The 16,960-nt window shown below is 32.7% G+C and overlaps 1 protein-coding gene across 3 annotated transcripts in view; it reads left to right on the forward strand.

The window, feature by feature from the left end:
- Esyt2 (extended synaptotagmin-like protein 2) overlaps window positions 1-16,960 on the forward strand; it is a 107,777-nt gene that overhangs the window by 44,912 nt on the left and 45,905 nt on the right. The window contains exon 9 of one of the 3 annotated variants that reach the window (XM_081736342.1): window positions 4,527-4,606. The exons of the other annotated variants lie outside the window; for them this stretch is intronic. Within the exon in view, the coding sequence (XP_081592468.1) occupies window positions 4,527-4,606 (80 nt within the window). The remainder of the gene's footprint in view (window positions 1-4,526; window positions 4,607-16,960) is intronic. 3 annotated transcript variants of the gene reach the window in all.

Consider the following 16,960-nt stretch of genomic DNA (forward strand, 5'->3'; position numbering starts at 1 on the left):
ATGGTATCATGTGATTCGTATCCCAGCTTACTCTGTAGACCACGTTTTATATAGCGTCGGTGGAAAAAAAAGAAAGAAAAAAAACTTTAAACTGAAAAAAAAAATGTATGTAAAAGTTACGTTCAAAAGGAAATTCTTACACTTAAAATTTCTTCCAGTAGTAATTTCAGAATGAATTATCCAAAACAATACAGTAGAATACGTTTCATGTTATACATAAATTACATAAATTATACTGATTTTACTTAATACAACCGAAAGTAGTTGTGAATATAAAATTTACTAGAATTAATATGTGTTTAAATAGGAGTATGCTAATTGCACTGTTACGTACTATATTTGTCTTTCCTTACATGGTGATATGAAGAGAATAATTTTTTCGTGCGAATAATTTTCAAACTGTATCTATGGTGTTTATAGTGGGTTGAAAGAAATAAGAAGTGTCCATTCAAAATATTCGAATTCCGAATACTTTGTTGTTTTTGTATATTAGTTGTTACATAGTGTCTCGTATTGCCCCCTGCCCCCTATTAACCTTATTTTACAGTTTAAGTATCGTCGTCTTAAAAATTGATCATACTGCAATCCGTATCAATTGGAAAGGAAACGTTCTTTTCATTATTTTAAAGGAATTACTTGTCATAGTTGTTTCTCTTTCAGTTTAATTTATCAATGGCGCACAATTTTCAAACAACCTGGAGGAAGAAGAGTGAATATATTTTCTTTTCTGATTGATTTGATCTTTCTGTTTTGATTCTTCTTGAATAAAATATGATTATAAATATTAATAAAAGCCACCTGCTTTTAAATGTGAGGACGGTTTGTAGATACAGTAAATACAAACTTAATTTCTAATCTAAAATAAAATATAACCCTAAGACGATTTCAGTAGTACTGATTGAAAAAAAAAGAACATCTAAATGTAGATAATATTTTAAATATAGATGGTAAATTTTCATTAATGTTTAGTAAACGACTTGAGAACTAGAAATTTAAACGGTATAAATTAGCTCTATAACAAACTTCGGATCTGTAATATATCTTATCTCAATATCAAGTAGTTTACTCTTGTGAGGGTTAGTCGTGAGTATACGAGCTGTAAGTTTACGCCGAACACGCATTTTTTTTTTTCAAAAGCTTAATTAACTCACATGGAAGACTTAGTTTTCGTATCTTTGTACACAATACTGCATTGACTGCATTATGCACAATAACAATAACGTGGAGGATTAAAAAAAATGTATAAATACTTGTACGCAATGGTAGTGAATAAGAACGAATATAAACGAAGAATTTTATGGCTGAAAATAAATGCTTCTGTTCTATGCAAGTTCTATCGTCGTGGGGCTATATGAGACAGGACCTACCGTTTAAAGTGGGATCCAGACCACTGCACGGTTTTGTGTTCGAAGCAGACACCTCAACCCGGAACCACGCATGTAGCTGTTAAATTTTGGATGCTAACCTGCAGGAATTGACACAGACTGACACTTCGACGCTAATGAGGAAAATATTTGGGGCAAAGAAATGAACATAAATAAATAAAGTTAGTTACACAACACGAAACTCTTCAACGAATACCAAGCCGATTTCTAGATCAACACATCTAAGGTGACCGGAAACTTCTCATCTATAAAAATTTTCGCAAATTTGTGATTCCAGTAGAAAAAATCTTTTTCAGACGTTTTAGAGAAACGCGTTATGAAGAAAAAGAGACTTTTGAATAGCCAAAGAAATTGATGGCCAATTCCGGAATTTTTACTGTCAGGAATCCGGAAAGTAAAATCGGAAAAATTCCGGGACTCAGAAAAATTCCGGATTTTTTCCGAAATTCGAAAAGTGAAATTTCCGATTCCGGAAAATTTATTTTCCGGAATCGGATTACGGAAAACTTTGGCTATCCCTGCCAAAGAACATATAGGTGTATGGAATATCTTGTTCATTTAAATAATTGAAACTATCTGGGATTGAGTTGACAGTGGATAGAATCCAGTGTTGGGCTTTTCTTTTCTTCTCTGCCCTATGGCATTGGGTCTTCGAATTTCGTTAAACAAAATGAGTTAAACGTAACATTATTTGTCAAACCTAATCATGAAAAAGTTGTCAACTTTGTAGAATGGTATTTAAAAAATACAGCGAATGATGTACATAATAAAATATTTAAGCGTGAAGATAAGTAGTAGAGAGCAACATCTCTTGAAGTTCTTAATTATAATAGTAGATTTGTGATTGCTATTTTTCAGTGATAACGTTTAAAATATTTGTTGTTTTTGTTGCTGTAGGAGTAGTTATCGTCAAAACAATCGCGAGGAAACAGGACCAACTTCGAAAGTGTGTGTTCATAAATAAAGTATCTTCTTGTTAATCTTAATTGTGATTATGTATATTTAACTTCATTCTCCTTAAAGTTTAGTAACAGAACAGCAATATATCGAGAAAAATGCTACGATGTATGAACGGTTCTTACAATTTCTCCTTCATTTGTCTCAGAAACTATTAGTTTCGCCTAATATTTAAAACTTTGGATTCCTAGTAGGTATTATATATTGGTGTATAGTAAAGGTGTGAAAGAGACGTTCAAAACATTTTCGATGTACATAAACAAGGTATTGTAATATAGGTTTGATCGTTAATTTTAAAGTGTATGTATATAGTAGAAAGTCCTTGTCCAGGTATGAACATAGATATCTTGAAAGAAAGAAAACGGAATATATATATTTTTCACAAACTGCTCAACTGCGCATAAAATTTTGTACCCATCCATAATCTGCAAGCTTGATTTTGACGTTTAATGACGCGCAATAGATTTTATATTTATGCTTCTAAATGGGAAGCAAAGTTTTACATTGAATATGAACGTTGGAGAACAGCATTTCAAACAAAAATCTACTCTCCCGTTGACATTTCCCTTTGCTTTCTCCCCATGTACAACGGTCGAATACTGGCCGTGGTGCTGTATTGTGAATAAGTTGTAGATAAGCGGTAAAATAATAGATGCACTCTTATTTGTAGAAGTTGGTTGAAATAAGAATAATCATTACCAATTATTAATTAAAGAATGTTTATTAAGTTATCATATTTACCTTACTTAGCTTTTGTATGTACGTAGTACGTTGTAGTTTTTTTTTAAGTATGAAATTATACGTACTGCTGTACATAAGCTATTTTTTATTTACTCTTACGTTTTTATAATAATTGCTTTATATGTATGGAACAACTTTTGAAGGTAAGAGCTTGCTTAAGCTTGTTAATAAATAATCAAATTTTAACAAGTCGTAAATTTAAAGCATCCCGTAACGCATAGTGCATTTCTTGTATACTCTTTCTTAAGTTTAATTTAATATATTTAAATAAATATAATACTTCTTTTTTTAACTAACACATAGAGAACTGTTGTTTAAGTTTTGAATGTAACAACAGTCACTTTGCAGAATCATAATACTAGATAGTATACTGCACAGTGAACAGTAACTCTTTGTAATTAGCTGTGCTTAGCAGAAAACTATTTTTTGAAGTCCCAAATGTAATTTATGATTATTTCGCGCCAGTATCACTTATGTAGTTGATAATAAATATAACTTCTCCCTTTAATTAGAATTTTATATTTATTCAAGTGAAAGGATTGATATGTTTGAAATTTAACTTTTGTTTTTTTAAACTCTCTTCTTAAAATTATCCCAGTTGGAAAGCCTGGTGTAATTTAGTTAATTAGTTTTGCAAGTGCAAACTTTTTACAATCCATTTGGTTGTAAGTGTGCAAAACTAATTCGTAGAGATTGTATTTTAGGATTGATATATAAAAAATATTGTCCCCGGACCACAGAGCACTATTCTACAAGTCAAAATGAACCTATATATATATATTTGTATACCTTTTGGGTCCTCGTCTGGGAACGTGAATTGCACTATGTGGCAACGTTGCAGATGAAGAACCATAAATTAGATCTAACAATCCATCAAATAATTTTACCCATCCTTGTCAGATGACAGTTAAAATCAATAGACGTTAACACTAGCACCACTTATTACCTTAATAATCGATGTAAATATTTGATGGATTTGCAGAGCAATGCTAATGGTTCCAAGTTAATATGCGATGTTGCCACATAGTGAAATTTTGATTCCCCGTAGCAGCTGAAGGAGACCTCGGACGGCATTCCATGATATAATATTTTCGCTTTATTTTGACCTGTAGAATAGTGCTCTGTGTTCCGTGGGCGTCATATCCGAGACATAATATGAAAATTATTTTGGGGTTAATATTTTTTCAACACCAACTGCAAACCTTGTATTTAGTGTTATAAACTTTGTTCAACACTAAATATTTATTTGTGTTATAAAATATGTTACACATTCTGGGTTTCAGTGCGTGTAACTTAATATTGTGATTCTGCATAATGATTGCTAACATTCTCTAGGCTCCTTTTTCTTAAACTCTTAGTGTTTAGGATGCAATGTAAATAACAAGATGAGAAAACAAGTATGCTTTTAGCTTATAGCTACTAACTTTTGCGTATTCTTCTCAGTTTATAATTGAGGAAAAAGGCCAAGAGTTGAATGCGACATTATTTGACAAAGATCCTGGAGAGGATGACTTCTTGGGCAGGTACAGAATTAACAGAGTGAAGTACACGATATTTGACTTTATTCTTTAGTTCTTATCATTTCGCTTGTTCTCTGTGGTAATAGGAAGAGGTTTTCCCCTCCCCTTTCCTCTAAGGAACGATATTTGAATGTTGAAATAAATATAATGTTTAGTGTTGGAAATATGCAGCTTGAGATAATAATTTGTAATGGGCAGGTTGCTTTCTTCGAATTATTAACTGAAATATATTATAGTAGACAATTGGATTTTTTTCCCTCGAGAAATGCATGCTTTTTAACGATCGCAAATTTTGTAATATTTCCGTATTTATTCTGATATTTGATATCAGGTAATGTTTAATTTCTGGGGATTTTTCGTAAGACTTCTGTTCTGAATCAGTTATGTTCAATTTCCAGTTAAGAACGAGTGAGGTACGTAGGTCAGATGTTACATGCTTTTGTTTCAATGAACATGAACATATCACTAAGCCGTGCATTTTATTAATGTCTTCTTGGCGCCTTTGGCTACTATTTACTACTGCAAAAACGATATTTCTTTTCTTTTTTATTCTTTTCTCTTTCTTTATTTTCATCGTTTCTTTATTTGTCTAATTGAATGACTTACATGATCACAGTTCTCGCTTAAAAGAATATACTAATGTAATGAGTGATATGCTTTAATTTTGAAGACTTTTATTAGATTTTTGTTCATTGTATTTGCATTGAACGTTTTCTTTGTTTCATTTCAAAAATCTCATTTACGTTGTATTACTGTTTTCTTTTCTTTTCTTTTTTTTTTCATTCTGCTTTTCATCGTATAACGATAATATGTCTTTGCATTTTGAATTGTAACTGGGATGACTTGGCACAGCATAAGATCTGTTGGCTAGCTTCTGTTTCTCCGGCTATGAATCGTCATTTTCTTTTCATAGAATGAGTTATTGCTTGTAGAAATATGTGCATAACAATAATTTCGCCAATTTTGTAAAAGTGATCACTGACTCTTCAAGTTAAATAAGACGTTAAATGATGAGAAAGAAAAAAAAAAATATCTGTCAGATTTGTTAACAAATTGGAATGTTTTAAGAAAAACTTAAATTGTTGTATGCCTTCGTGTATTTCATGTAAGTTCTAAAACGTCTTTATTGCAGCCACAATAATCACATTTAAAGGAGTAATATAATCCTGTACGTAACATAAAGTTCATTATATGATAATTTATTAGCGATATTGCTATAAGAGGATGAAAAATCTAATTTGTTTCCTGCATTTTTATGTTAAACTGAAATTGATAGTGGCATTATGCACAGAAGCTGTAGTATATTATCTCTTCAAAAATTAAACAAAAATTCGATATTTGTCGTCAGTAGTTTTCAAAATTTAACGTGTGTATATTGTGCAAAAGGCCTGATGACCATTTTTTATGCAAATTGATTCCCATCATAATAAAGGATGGGAAAATTGTCGTATGGATTTAGGAAGTTATATACTTTGTCCTCCTTATTTATTACCTTAATGAATGTTATTAAATGTTTGTTGTATAAAAACATCTTATTACTAGAATTTTGTCTTATCGAAGGCACTCAGTGTGCAGGACACGGAGGCTTGCTTTCCCCAAGAACTTTTCTGTCGTTAGTAGCTATCGTAAAAATTACACAAACGAGCTGTATCATTATTCATCTTAGACTGAAAGTTACGTTTATCGGCAAGATTGAAAAATGGATGGAAAGTTGTTAGTGGCAGTTTAACTGCATGTAAAAGGAAAAAGGAATTCACTGCCTTAGTATATTTCTATCTTAGAATATGGAAGGTCATATAATATTGCAACACTTCTGCATACAGGGTATGTCCCCCTCCAGAGAGGGAACCAAGAAAGGATTTTCCTGGTAGTCGTTAAGCGAAACTCCTGCAGGATTGGAACACGGAACATCAGATTTTTAAAATCAAGGTAACTTGAGAACTTAAAAAAGGAAATTAAAGAATGAACATGATCATAGCAGGTTGAACATGATCAGAATGCCCAACGGATAAAGACTTTTCGAGAAAAGACTAGACGGTTACCTCTACAAAACCAGAAGATGCAGCTAATCAATTATGTATTGTCATGAAAGAGAGGATGGGAAAAGAAAGCGTAACAGCTTGAAAACACAAAAGGCAGATAATATGGTGCAAATAAGGCCAGAACCAAGAAATATAAGCATAGTACAAATATGCTGCAAACAACAAGACAGAAAAATCGACGAAGTATGCGAATAATTTGAAGAACTTTTATTTAAAGACTGACTTAATTATTATTAAATAAATAATACCGAATGTAATGTAATCATAGATCAAGGAAAATACAACTTTTTCTGTAAATTTCGGATTAGGAAAGAGGGTGAGAAGAACATTGTTAATGGAGTTCTATAGGAAACAAAATCTGTGATAACTAATATCCATTTTTAGCAGCCGTAAAGGGGTGATATCAAGGACGAGATCATGTATATAACGAAAAGATCAGGAGACGGTAGCAGACACCAAATAGGTTAGTCTTAGTCCGGGAAAAGTACATAAATTAAGTAGGCAAGAACTACCGAGGTGGAGATTCTGGTTCAGGTCATAACTTAGTAGTATTGAAAAATAATTCATTGAATTGAAAAACTAAGCAGATTACGAATTTATATAGAACATGGAAATTTAAATTTGAGGAAACCAGTACCTTAAGTAAATTTTTCAGTAACGACAAAGAATAACTTGAAGAAAGACAAAAATTAATAGAAGACCACCAGAACATCAAATCAGAGAATTGGGGAGTTGTTAACTTACTGTACCATTATCGTATTTTATAAGGTAGATCAATTTTCAAGCTAGGGGGTGTAGTTCCATGCATAATTTTCGAGAATCGCTTTGCCCCAACTTGGGGGCAACATGGTTGTGATAGAATGAAGTTTGTTACTAAATGTGAGAGTGAATGCACTTAATAAAAATTATGCTGTACGCAACTTCAGTGATAATTTCGTTGTTGACGTGGGTTTCTGAATATGTAAATACAGATCAGATCCACCATTCATAATTCATCATTGTTTTCATAATTGTATATTACCAAATTATTATATATTTAAGGACTTATGTCCACATGTCACGATTGGTAACGAGATAGTGCAACTATCATTAGTGATGTAGTTAACACAGCTCGGTTGATATTATTTATAGTTAATCAATTTCGATTTCACTTCTAATCTTAACAGATTCATTTTTTTTTTTCGTTGCATAATCTTAGCTATGCAAACTATATATTTTATGGGAAAAAATCTTTGTTTTAAGTGATAGGTATATTCTTTTTCAGAGGTTACAGTACAAATATATATTCAATATATATTTCAAAACAACACCGACAACGTTTGGGAGGTGATCCCTGACACCAAGATAAGATAAAAAGTATAGACCGACCTAGGTGAACAAATGCTACCTTTCGGAGTTACAGGCTGCCGAAAACATGAAAAAATGAATTTTAAAGATCCATAGCTCCAAAACTATGGAACCTACCGTAGTCGGATCAAGACTTCACTTAGGAAATAGTATGTGACCTACCCAAATATCTAAGTTTCAGAATCCTGTGGTACTTCCGGAACAATTTTTATAGAGGTAGTTGGAGGGTGCTTCTAATTATATTCCCGTAGCCAAACTCCCTCTATAAAAAATGCTTCGTGAGTACCTTAGAATTCTGAAACATGTATTTGTGGATAGGGCACATATTAGTTCGTAAGTAAGGTCTTGACCCGACTACGGTATGACCCATAGTTTTGGAGCTATAAATCTTGAAAGTTCATTTTTTCATGTTTTCGGCAGCCTATAACTCCGAAAGGAAGCATTTGTACACCCAGGTTGGTCTATACTTTTTGTTTTATCTTGGTGTTAGGAATCACCTCTCAAACGTTGTTGTTTTGAAACACCCGATATATATAAGCGCGAAACAAAATAACAGCAGAAAATTGTATTATAAGAGGGTAGCCACATTATTTCACTGTTCAACTTATTGAAGAGAGAAACATAAATTATTATTCAGAATATTCCGTAAATAATGCCATATTCGTATTAAATTCATGTGTTTGCAATAAAGGGCGGGTGTTGTTACGTATGAAAGTCATGAATCCAACTCCTAACTATAATTTCGTGTCTCATTCACTCATATTTATTATCTCAAGATTGCATTGTAATTCCAAATAGTTGGGAAAACTTAATTCTACGTTTCTGTTCTCTGGCTCTAGGCTTATGTGATTTTATTTTCAATCTTTTTCATGAAAGAAGGTCTTTCTTCTGACCATGTCCTTTTTTTAAGTGAATTTTTTTGTTGGTTTTTGTCACGTGTGTAATTGTTCCGTAATGGACTTTTTTTTTAAATGTTTTGCTTAATATTTTGTACAAGGACCACACTTAAAGGAAGCCTTTTGTTTTTGCTTCTGTTTGTAAGACAGTACAAGTAGTTTGCTATCACTGTATTATCACAGTAGAAGTAGGAATATTCAGTAAGTAATTTTATCGTATTTATTCGTATCAAATATTTGTTAAACTTAGCGCTTACTGTACATCATTAATGTCTAAATTAAATTCTAACAGCAGTGCTTACGTTATCTTCAGCTGTAAGCAATGTGTTTTGGTTAATTGAATTGTACGAAATAATTTACAGTGTAAAATTTATGTTTGAGTAAAATATTCAATACGTTGTTAATTATATTGTAAGTAGTTTCCGAATCATTTAAAGCTTTTTTTTGTTTTCGTTTTGCCTATGTTTACGAAAAATACTCTAGAATATTAACTCTATTTATAAATAGTCATGAAAAATACTTTATAGACATTTCTGAATTCAATTTTGTAGGCGGAATTAAGGGAAACGGAGAAAAAGTAAGTAGTAATTAAAATATATAAGAAGTAGCCATATATAATTCCAATTAGATATATTATTTGTTGATAACGTTGACATCTTGTTTTCGGTAGGTTTCAGATTCGACACCCAACTCAATATCATTCTTACTGTGTGACATCAGACAAAATCTCATGGCCGTACTTATGATGAAGATCTTAAGAGCTTCATTTCAGATCTTGACATCTCGGGACGAATTTTTAAACCTTAGCAATCGGAATTTTGATTTTACTCAATGTCTGGTATGTACTTCATGTTCCTCACAATCCGTGAGAAAATTGAAATATTAGTTACAAGTTCGATGTTTCCTATATTTTCGAAGAAACGGAAAAGAAAATCGTTTTTTTTATCAGTTCTACTATTGTTACTAAGAAAGCAACCAGCATTTTGAGGGAATTTTGTATTTGCAAGTTTTTTTGGAATGTCCTCCAATCCTATAATTCACAGATTAAGCAAATAGCTTGATAACTTTAGCCACAAACTAGTTGATAATTAGTAGCGTATATTGAGAACCAACTTTTTGTGTCGAAAGAGATTTCCGAATTCATGACTATTAGTATTTCTTTCTTTCAGCAAATGCGAATTACTGATTGAAAGTAGAAACTTACGGTTTAATTACCTCTTCCTCTGATTTTAGATGATGTTGATAAATCTAATGACCGATGGATTTTCTAAAATACGAGTCGAAGTATATTCGATCTCCAAGAATATAGTTCCTTCAATAATAGAAATATATATGGAACATTTAATTGTTGTTTAAAAACGGGATCTATGAAGTCAACATTCCTATTAATTAGGTTTTTTATAAAAAAAATTAAAGCTATATCTCATATGATTGTGGTCGTATATCATACACAGCATGAGACATCTGAAAGTACTACCTAAAATATCAAAGAAACGAGTAACGCAACCGATGTTCGGTTTGCGGTAAACAGCAATATCAAAGGGGGTTTGTTTCATGCAGCTACTGCTCATAGTAGCGGTGATATAACCATTATGAGCATGGTCATATTATGAGCATGGTCATATTACCGTTACTATGAGCAGCAGCGTTCCTGGTAATATCCTTTTGGAATAAACTAAAATTATGAAACTTCTATCTAGGTCGTCCTTTTTTCTTTCTTTTCTTTTTGACTTTCATAAAGGATGCAAAAATAATGTGAAACACACTCAATGAGATAATTACTTAACCAATAAGACACAAGAAAGTTCTATTAATAGTACAACACTAGTCGAAAAATACATGGCTTAGGGATAGAAATATAGACGCCCAATTAAAATCTGAAAACAGAATCTGCTGAAAGAGTTATTCCATTGCAAAACATCCAAGACTGATTATGGTTCCCGCGTATTTTAGGAACATGTAATTTAAAAAGAAACGTTGAGGATAGTATTTTTCTAGCATGGCGGCTGGTATTTTTTGCTTCTACATTTGTTTACGAAAATATTAATATCCCAAAGTTAAAACAAGAAGAAGAAAAACCGAAAGCAATTCTATAACTCTTCAAGTTTACTTTCTAAAAATTAAATTTCTCTAAAATTACCTATTTCACACGTCAAGCCATTTTAAAAAATTCCAAGGTTTAAGTTTACTTATGGATCCACCTACAATGTGTCTATAAATTAATAGAAATACTTAGGCTCCAAAACTGTTAAAACTATCGAGTTATTGTTGAAAAAGTAGTTACTTCTGGTGAAGTAATAACAAAATATTATTATTATTATTATTATTATTATTATTATTATTATTATTATTATTATTATTATTATTATTATTATTATTATTATTATTATTATTATTATTATTATTATTATTATTATTATTATTATTATTATTATTATTATTATTATTATTATTATTATTTTAGTTGTGATATCACGAAATACGAGGAATTAATTTTCTATTTTTTCTCTAAAAATTGTCTGCAGCTTTTTTTCTTTCTTTTATTTTGTGTGATTTCATTTGAACTAACTGAATAACGGTTAAGCTATTTACTAAGAAAGGATGAAGGAATCATTCCAAAGGAATTATATAGGTAATTTCAGATGTTTAACTGCTATGTTTGGGGATGACGTGCGAAACACTCATTCGTCAAAATTACTATGATGATTGTGTTCTTCTTCTGTGTTCTTATGTCATTCTGTTTGAACTTCTTTCTTTTCAAAAGTTTCCTTGAAATTTGGCTCTTAAATGTAGGGTGCTTTTAAGTAATATTTGAAAACTACCAACGCCTTCTGCTCCCATATTGCATTTAAACCCTGTACAGTGTCCTAATGGCACGTAACTCTGTATTTCGAAGCACGTAATTTGAATTGCATAGATAATAAAAAAACATGCCTTGTATATTGAGAGAAGTTTGTAACATCAACAAATGAAACCTATTTCTAATTTAAAACTCTGACTTAGTTTTTTTTTTTAATAAGTACATTTTTGTGCAGGAAACATTTATCCCAGCTGCTCATAGAATAGGAAAAAGCAAAGCTAAACAAAAATTATGCAGGGTGTACCATATCATATTTAATTAACTGGGGATGAAACACATATCAGTAGTATCTGACAGCAATAGTGTTGCTAGTTTGCCTACTATTATTGAAAAACATGGATTTTCACAATTCATCTTTATTACGCCTGGCTATATTTGTCAGGTGTTACATTTGAATACTTTATGTTCTTATATGATGGAGTCTGTGAAAGCTTTTCTTTGGCAAAATTGTGCAACCAGTTCATAAATTCATTATGTATAAATTATTTATTTTGCAGTTTTTTACAACTCTGGCAATCTGTTTGCCAATTGTCATTAAATAATGAAAGACAATTAATTTTGTGTGTTCTGTGTTGCTAAATATTCTCAATTTAAAGAGTTTAATTTCCGTATGATATCATTCTTTGTGATTGTATGCTTCGAAACTCAGGGTGGCGTAACTTTTAGAACATACCACACGTTTACTAGTTCTGTGCGCTTTGTGCTTACGCTTTTTAGTGTGCTGCTGTAATGTATGCATCGAGATCAAAATACCTAAATTAATCATTTTGTAGTAAGATTAGACATACGTTGAGGATCTTTTTTTTTCTTTCTTCATATCTAGGACTTACGTTTAATTAGAATGTAATTATTATTATTATTATACCTTACTTTCATTTTCTAGAGAGACAGTTGCATCATAGTTATATTTATTTAAAAAAAAGTATTTAAACATGGTACATCATATATGGCATATTTCTCCAAAATATCATCTTATTCTACATGTATGCGATGAATTATATTCCATTTCTATTTTCGTGTTGAATAGAAACAATTATCAATGTTTAATTAATCAGTAATTAAAGAAAGGCATACATTTTTATACGGTTTTCCACATTGCTTTTGTCAATGAAGTCCGAAATAAGACTGTCCCAGAAATAAAGTAACCACTAGAAAATACATGTAAGAACTCCACAGACGCTGCAGTAGTATCTCATAGATGGCTCTGAACAAAGCCACATAACTAGTTGAAATGCCACAGCAAAGAGTCGTTCTGTGTATGGAAGTGAGCGGTCATGCCACGGATTATCGAAGCGAAGCGAAAATTAATTCTGCACAAATGGCGCACTCAGAAGAGACTTTCAATGCGAAGGGTCGCAAAGTCGGTAAATGTGTCGTACTCTGGTGTCAGAAAAGTGATACTCAAGTTTGGAGAACATTATACTATTAAAGATTTAAAAGGAAGAGGACGAAAACCAGGCATGTCTACTAAAACTTTCGAGGGAAAGATTCTGCACATTTTGAAGACGAAAAGACATTTGTCAGTTCGTGAAGTAGCCAAAACGTTACATACTTCCAAATCAACAGTGCAACGGATGAAGTCGAAACATAACATATGATCGTATCGAAAGCAAAAAACGCCTAAGCAGAGTGCAGAGCAGAAACAACGTGCTAAAACCAGCGCTAGAAAACTTTATGACGACCTAGTGACAAATCCGTCTCGATGCATTTTAATGTACGATGAAACATACGTCAAAATGGACACAAAAACAGTGCCCGGGCCCCAGTTTTGCACAGCAATGAAGGGTGAAGTGATGCGGATAAGACTATCCAGGTGTCAAAATTTGACGCCAAAATGCTAGTATGGCAAGCCATTTGTTCGTGTGGTCTCAGAACTTCAACATTTTACGCGAATGGTACAATTGGAGGCGAGATTTATAGAAATGAGTGCATTAAAAAGCGTCTGCTGCCCTTGTATCATAAACACAAAGTTCCCCCATTATTCTGGCCAAATTTGGCCCCAGCCCATTACGCCACTGCCACCACAGCACTACTAACCACGAATCAGGTGTGTTTCATGACGAAAGAACTAAACCCACCAGACGTTCCCCAACTTCGCCCCATCGAACGTTACTGGGCAACTGTGAAGCGAATTCTCAGGAAGAAGGGTCGGGCTGCCACTAACCTCCAGCAATTCAAACAAATGTGGAACAGTGCAGTCCGTACTGTCAGTGAAACTACTGTGCGCAACTTAATGCAAGGTATCAGAAGCAAAGTTCGAAAGTTCTTTCGAGAGCAGTAACAGTTTTTTTCTTTTTTTTTATGGGTTGTAATATGTTTGGCTCTAATGTTAAAGTCAAGAAGAACGCTGAGTTCCATTTATAAACAATGAAGTAGATAAACGCAGTTCCAAGTAGTTACTTTATTTCTGGGACAGTCCTTATATTATGTGATTTTTATCTTTATTTTGTAAATGTTCATTCACATTTTTATATTAATCATCCATATTTTATTTTACAAAGTGGGAAGCCGTTTTTATGATAATTTGTTTGTAGATTTCAAGTTTTTATTTATTTATTTACTTATACTTTCGGACATTCGAAATTTCATTACTATTTATTCTGATTGTCACAAAGATTAGAATAGTACACGGCAATAAATATTTAATTTTAACACTTTTACTTGAAAGTAGCATTTACTACGTAGGAAAAATATTCCCTAACATAGTTTTGAAAAAGTTACACAACGTCCACAGTTTCCTCTCATTCCTAAAAGTATTTATTGTATTTTATGCGACACTTTATTTATGTGAACTACGAAATCCGGATAAAAAGATAACAACTATTGTTTGATTAATAATAATTGAAAACTATTTTTTTATTTTCTGTATCTAGTGTAAAATAAATACTGTTCAAGTCAGATTACTGGAGTATTCGACACACTATTCAGGTAGTTTATTGAAGTGCAGCATTCTTTTTCAGCATCTAGACTATATGAAAGGTCTACCTATATTTGATTTAAATGCGAGCTGCTGAGCAAAACAATACGTTTATTTAAAAAGAAAAAAAAAAAAAAAATTGTCAACTGTCCACTTCGACTTCATCAGACACTAACTGATAGTATCTGATGAAACCAAAGTGGATAGTTGGCGATACTGTTACACATTGATAATTTTTACAATGAACGTATTGTTTTGCTAGGTGAGTAGTTTAACACGTTCGCTGCTGAGCACGCCCTTTGGCGTCCAGTACTGAATTTGGCATATGCGCAGGACGCCGCTCAGCGCTTGTCCCTGCAGCTGATTCACTTTCCCGCCAGCGCTAGTGCAGGTATTGTCGGGAAAATGAATCAGCTGCAGGGACAAGCGCCGAGCGGCGTCCTACGCATATGCCAAATTCAGTACTGGACGCCGATGGGCGTCCTCAGCAGCGAACGTGTTAAATCAAATTTACAATATACTAAAAGCAAAGCTTGAACAATGGGAAACATTATTATTAGTGGACCTGTAGTTTAAGGTGGAATCCAGACCTAGGTAATCCCACCGGAAATCGAACCTAGGGCCATGTGTATTAAAGATATACATGCTGCTAGTCACTAGACTGGCGGGGTGGAGTGGTTATCCTAGGTCTTACAGGGTTGTCTCAAGTAATTATCTTGCTGGATCATTACGTTTAGAATGTCAACTATAATGTATTAATTTATATACCTTGGCAGATGTTGAAGAAAGAAAAAGAAAACAGTTTGAACTATTTCAGTATTCTTCCGCAGAAGAATACCATCTCAACAGTGAAGGTTGAAATTGGGAAAGACAAAACAGAGGACAATGTAACTGGAAGGGGAGTTTGATAGGAATGTACCTCCCATCAACGTTACTGAACGTACATTTTGAAGAAATAGTGAAGAGGGTCTACTGAGGGGAAAATGACATTTTGATGGGAGACAGACGCAATGTACACTTCGTAAGATAATATGATTTGTATTAGGAAATAAAGTCCGATAAGTAAAATAATGATAGAAAACTTCGGGGAGAACTTTGAAGAAGATTGGAGAAAGATAAATACGAAAAAAAGACTATAGCAATGGGGTACTGCCACACGAAAGAAACTGTGGCAAATAATAAAAGATGTAACGGAGAAAGCAGAAGGGGTGACTGGTTCTCGGTACCTAAGTAAGTATGGAGATCTGAAATATGACCAGGAAATAAAATAAAGGATAGGAATGGCGAAAGGAATCATTAGAAGAAGAATGAAGTATGAATTGCTGAAAAAAAATGATTAAATGTTTCGCATGGGGTTATTGTACTATTCGGCGCAGAAATGTGAATATCACACAAATGCTAGATGTTTTCAAAATGTGGGCATGGAGAATAATAGAAAACATTAGCTGGATAGCAAGGAGACCAATGAAGAGATACGAGAAAGTGAAGGAGAAAAGAACAATACTGTTGATAATTAAAAGAAAAAAAATCTAGTTAGGGCGTTGTTTGAAAATAAACGGTAGTTTGAGGAACATGATAAAAAGATATGGTGGATAGAGAAAGAGGGAAGAAAAGTAAGATTGCAATAACTCCAGCATTAAGATACAAGTTTGAGGACTCCAGTGCCCTGCCCTGGAAGCGTCTTAATTTGTATTAAATGGTGTGATAGTTTTTTTTTTTTTTTAAGAAATATTTGATTTATATTCCACGTGATAACCTATAAATACTGCAATGTCCACATTTTAAATTCAACCAATGGAAAAGCTTTTGATAGTAAACTTCGCTTTCTAAGTTGGTTGGTTGCGTCCCTCTGAAACCATTTAAAAATAGTGATATGCTATGACTTGAATACCGTAACCACTTCTGTAAGTTGGACATACAGATACTAAAAGTGACTGACTTAGTCAGGTATCAGCTTTTGTTGGTCGTCTTGAACTCAAGCATGTTTGTGAATGGTGTAACTGATTTTATATTGAATTTTAATAATGTGCATGGTTGTGCAATACAGGGTTGGACTGCATATTGACTGGTTTTTTGATGGTATTCAGTACTTTGTGGTGATGATGATTGTTTTTAATTAATAACTGAACATTTCGAAAGTTTTTGAATTTTATGTGAATTATTGGTGAATTTCTTAGAGTAATGAAATATAGCTCCGCTTTTTTCTCCTTTTCTTCAGATAAGTGAAAACTTAATCTTGAGTTTATTGGGTGATACGTGGTAGCTTCAGAGGGTTTCAGAGATCCGCTTTTCTTT

The sequence above is a fragment of the Thermobia domestica genome, chromosome 13 (genome assembly GCF_964235325.1).
Source record: "Thermobia domestica chromosome 13, izTheDome1.hap1.1, whole genome shotgun sequence".
Lineage (NCBI taxonomy): Eukaryota > Metazoa > Arthropoda > Insecta > Zygentoma > Lepismatidae > Thermobia > Thermobia domestica.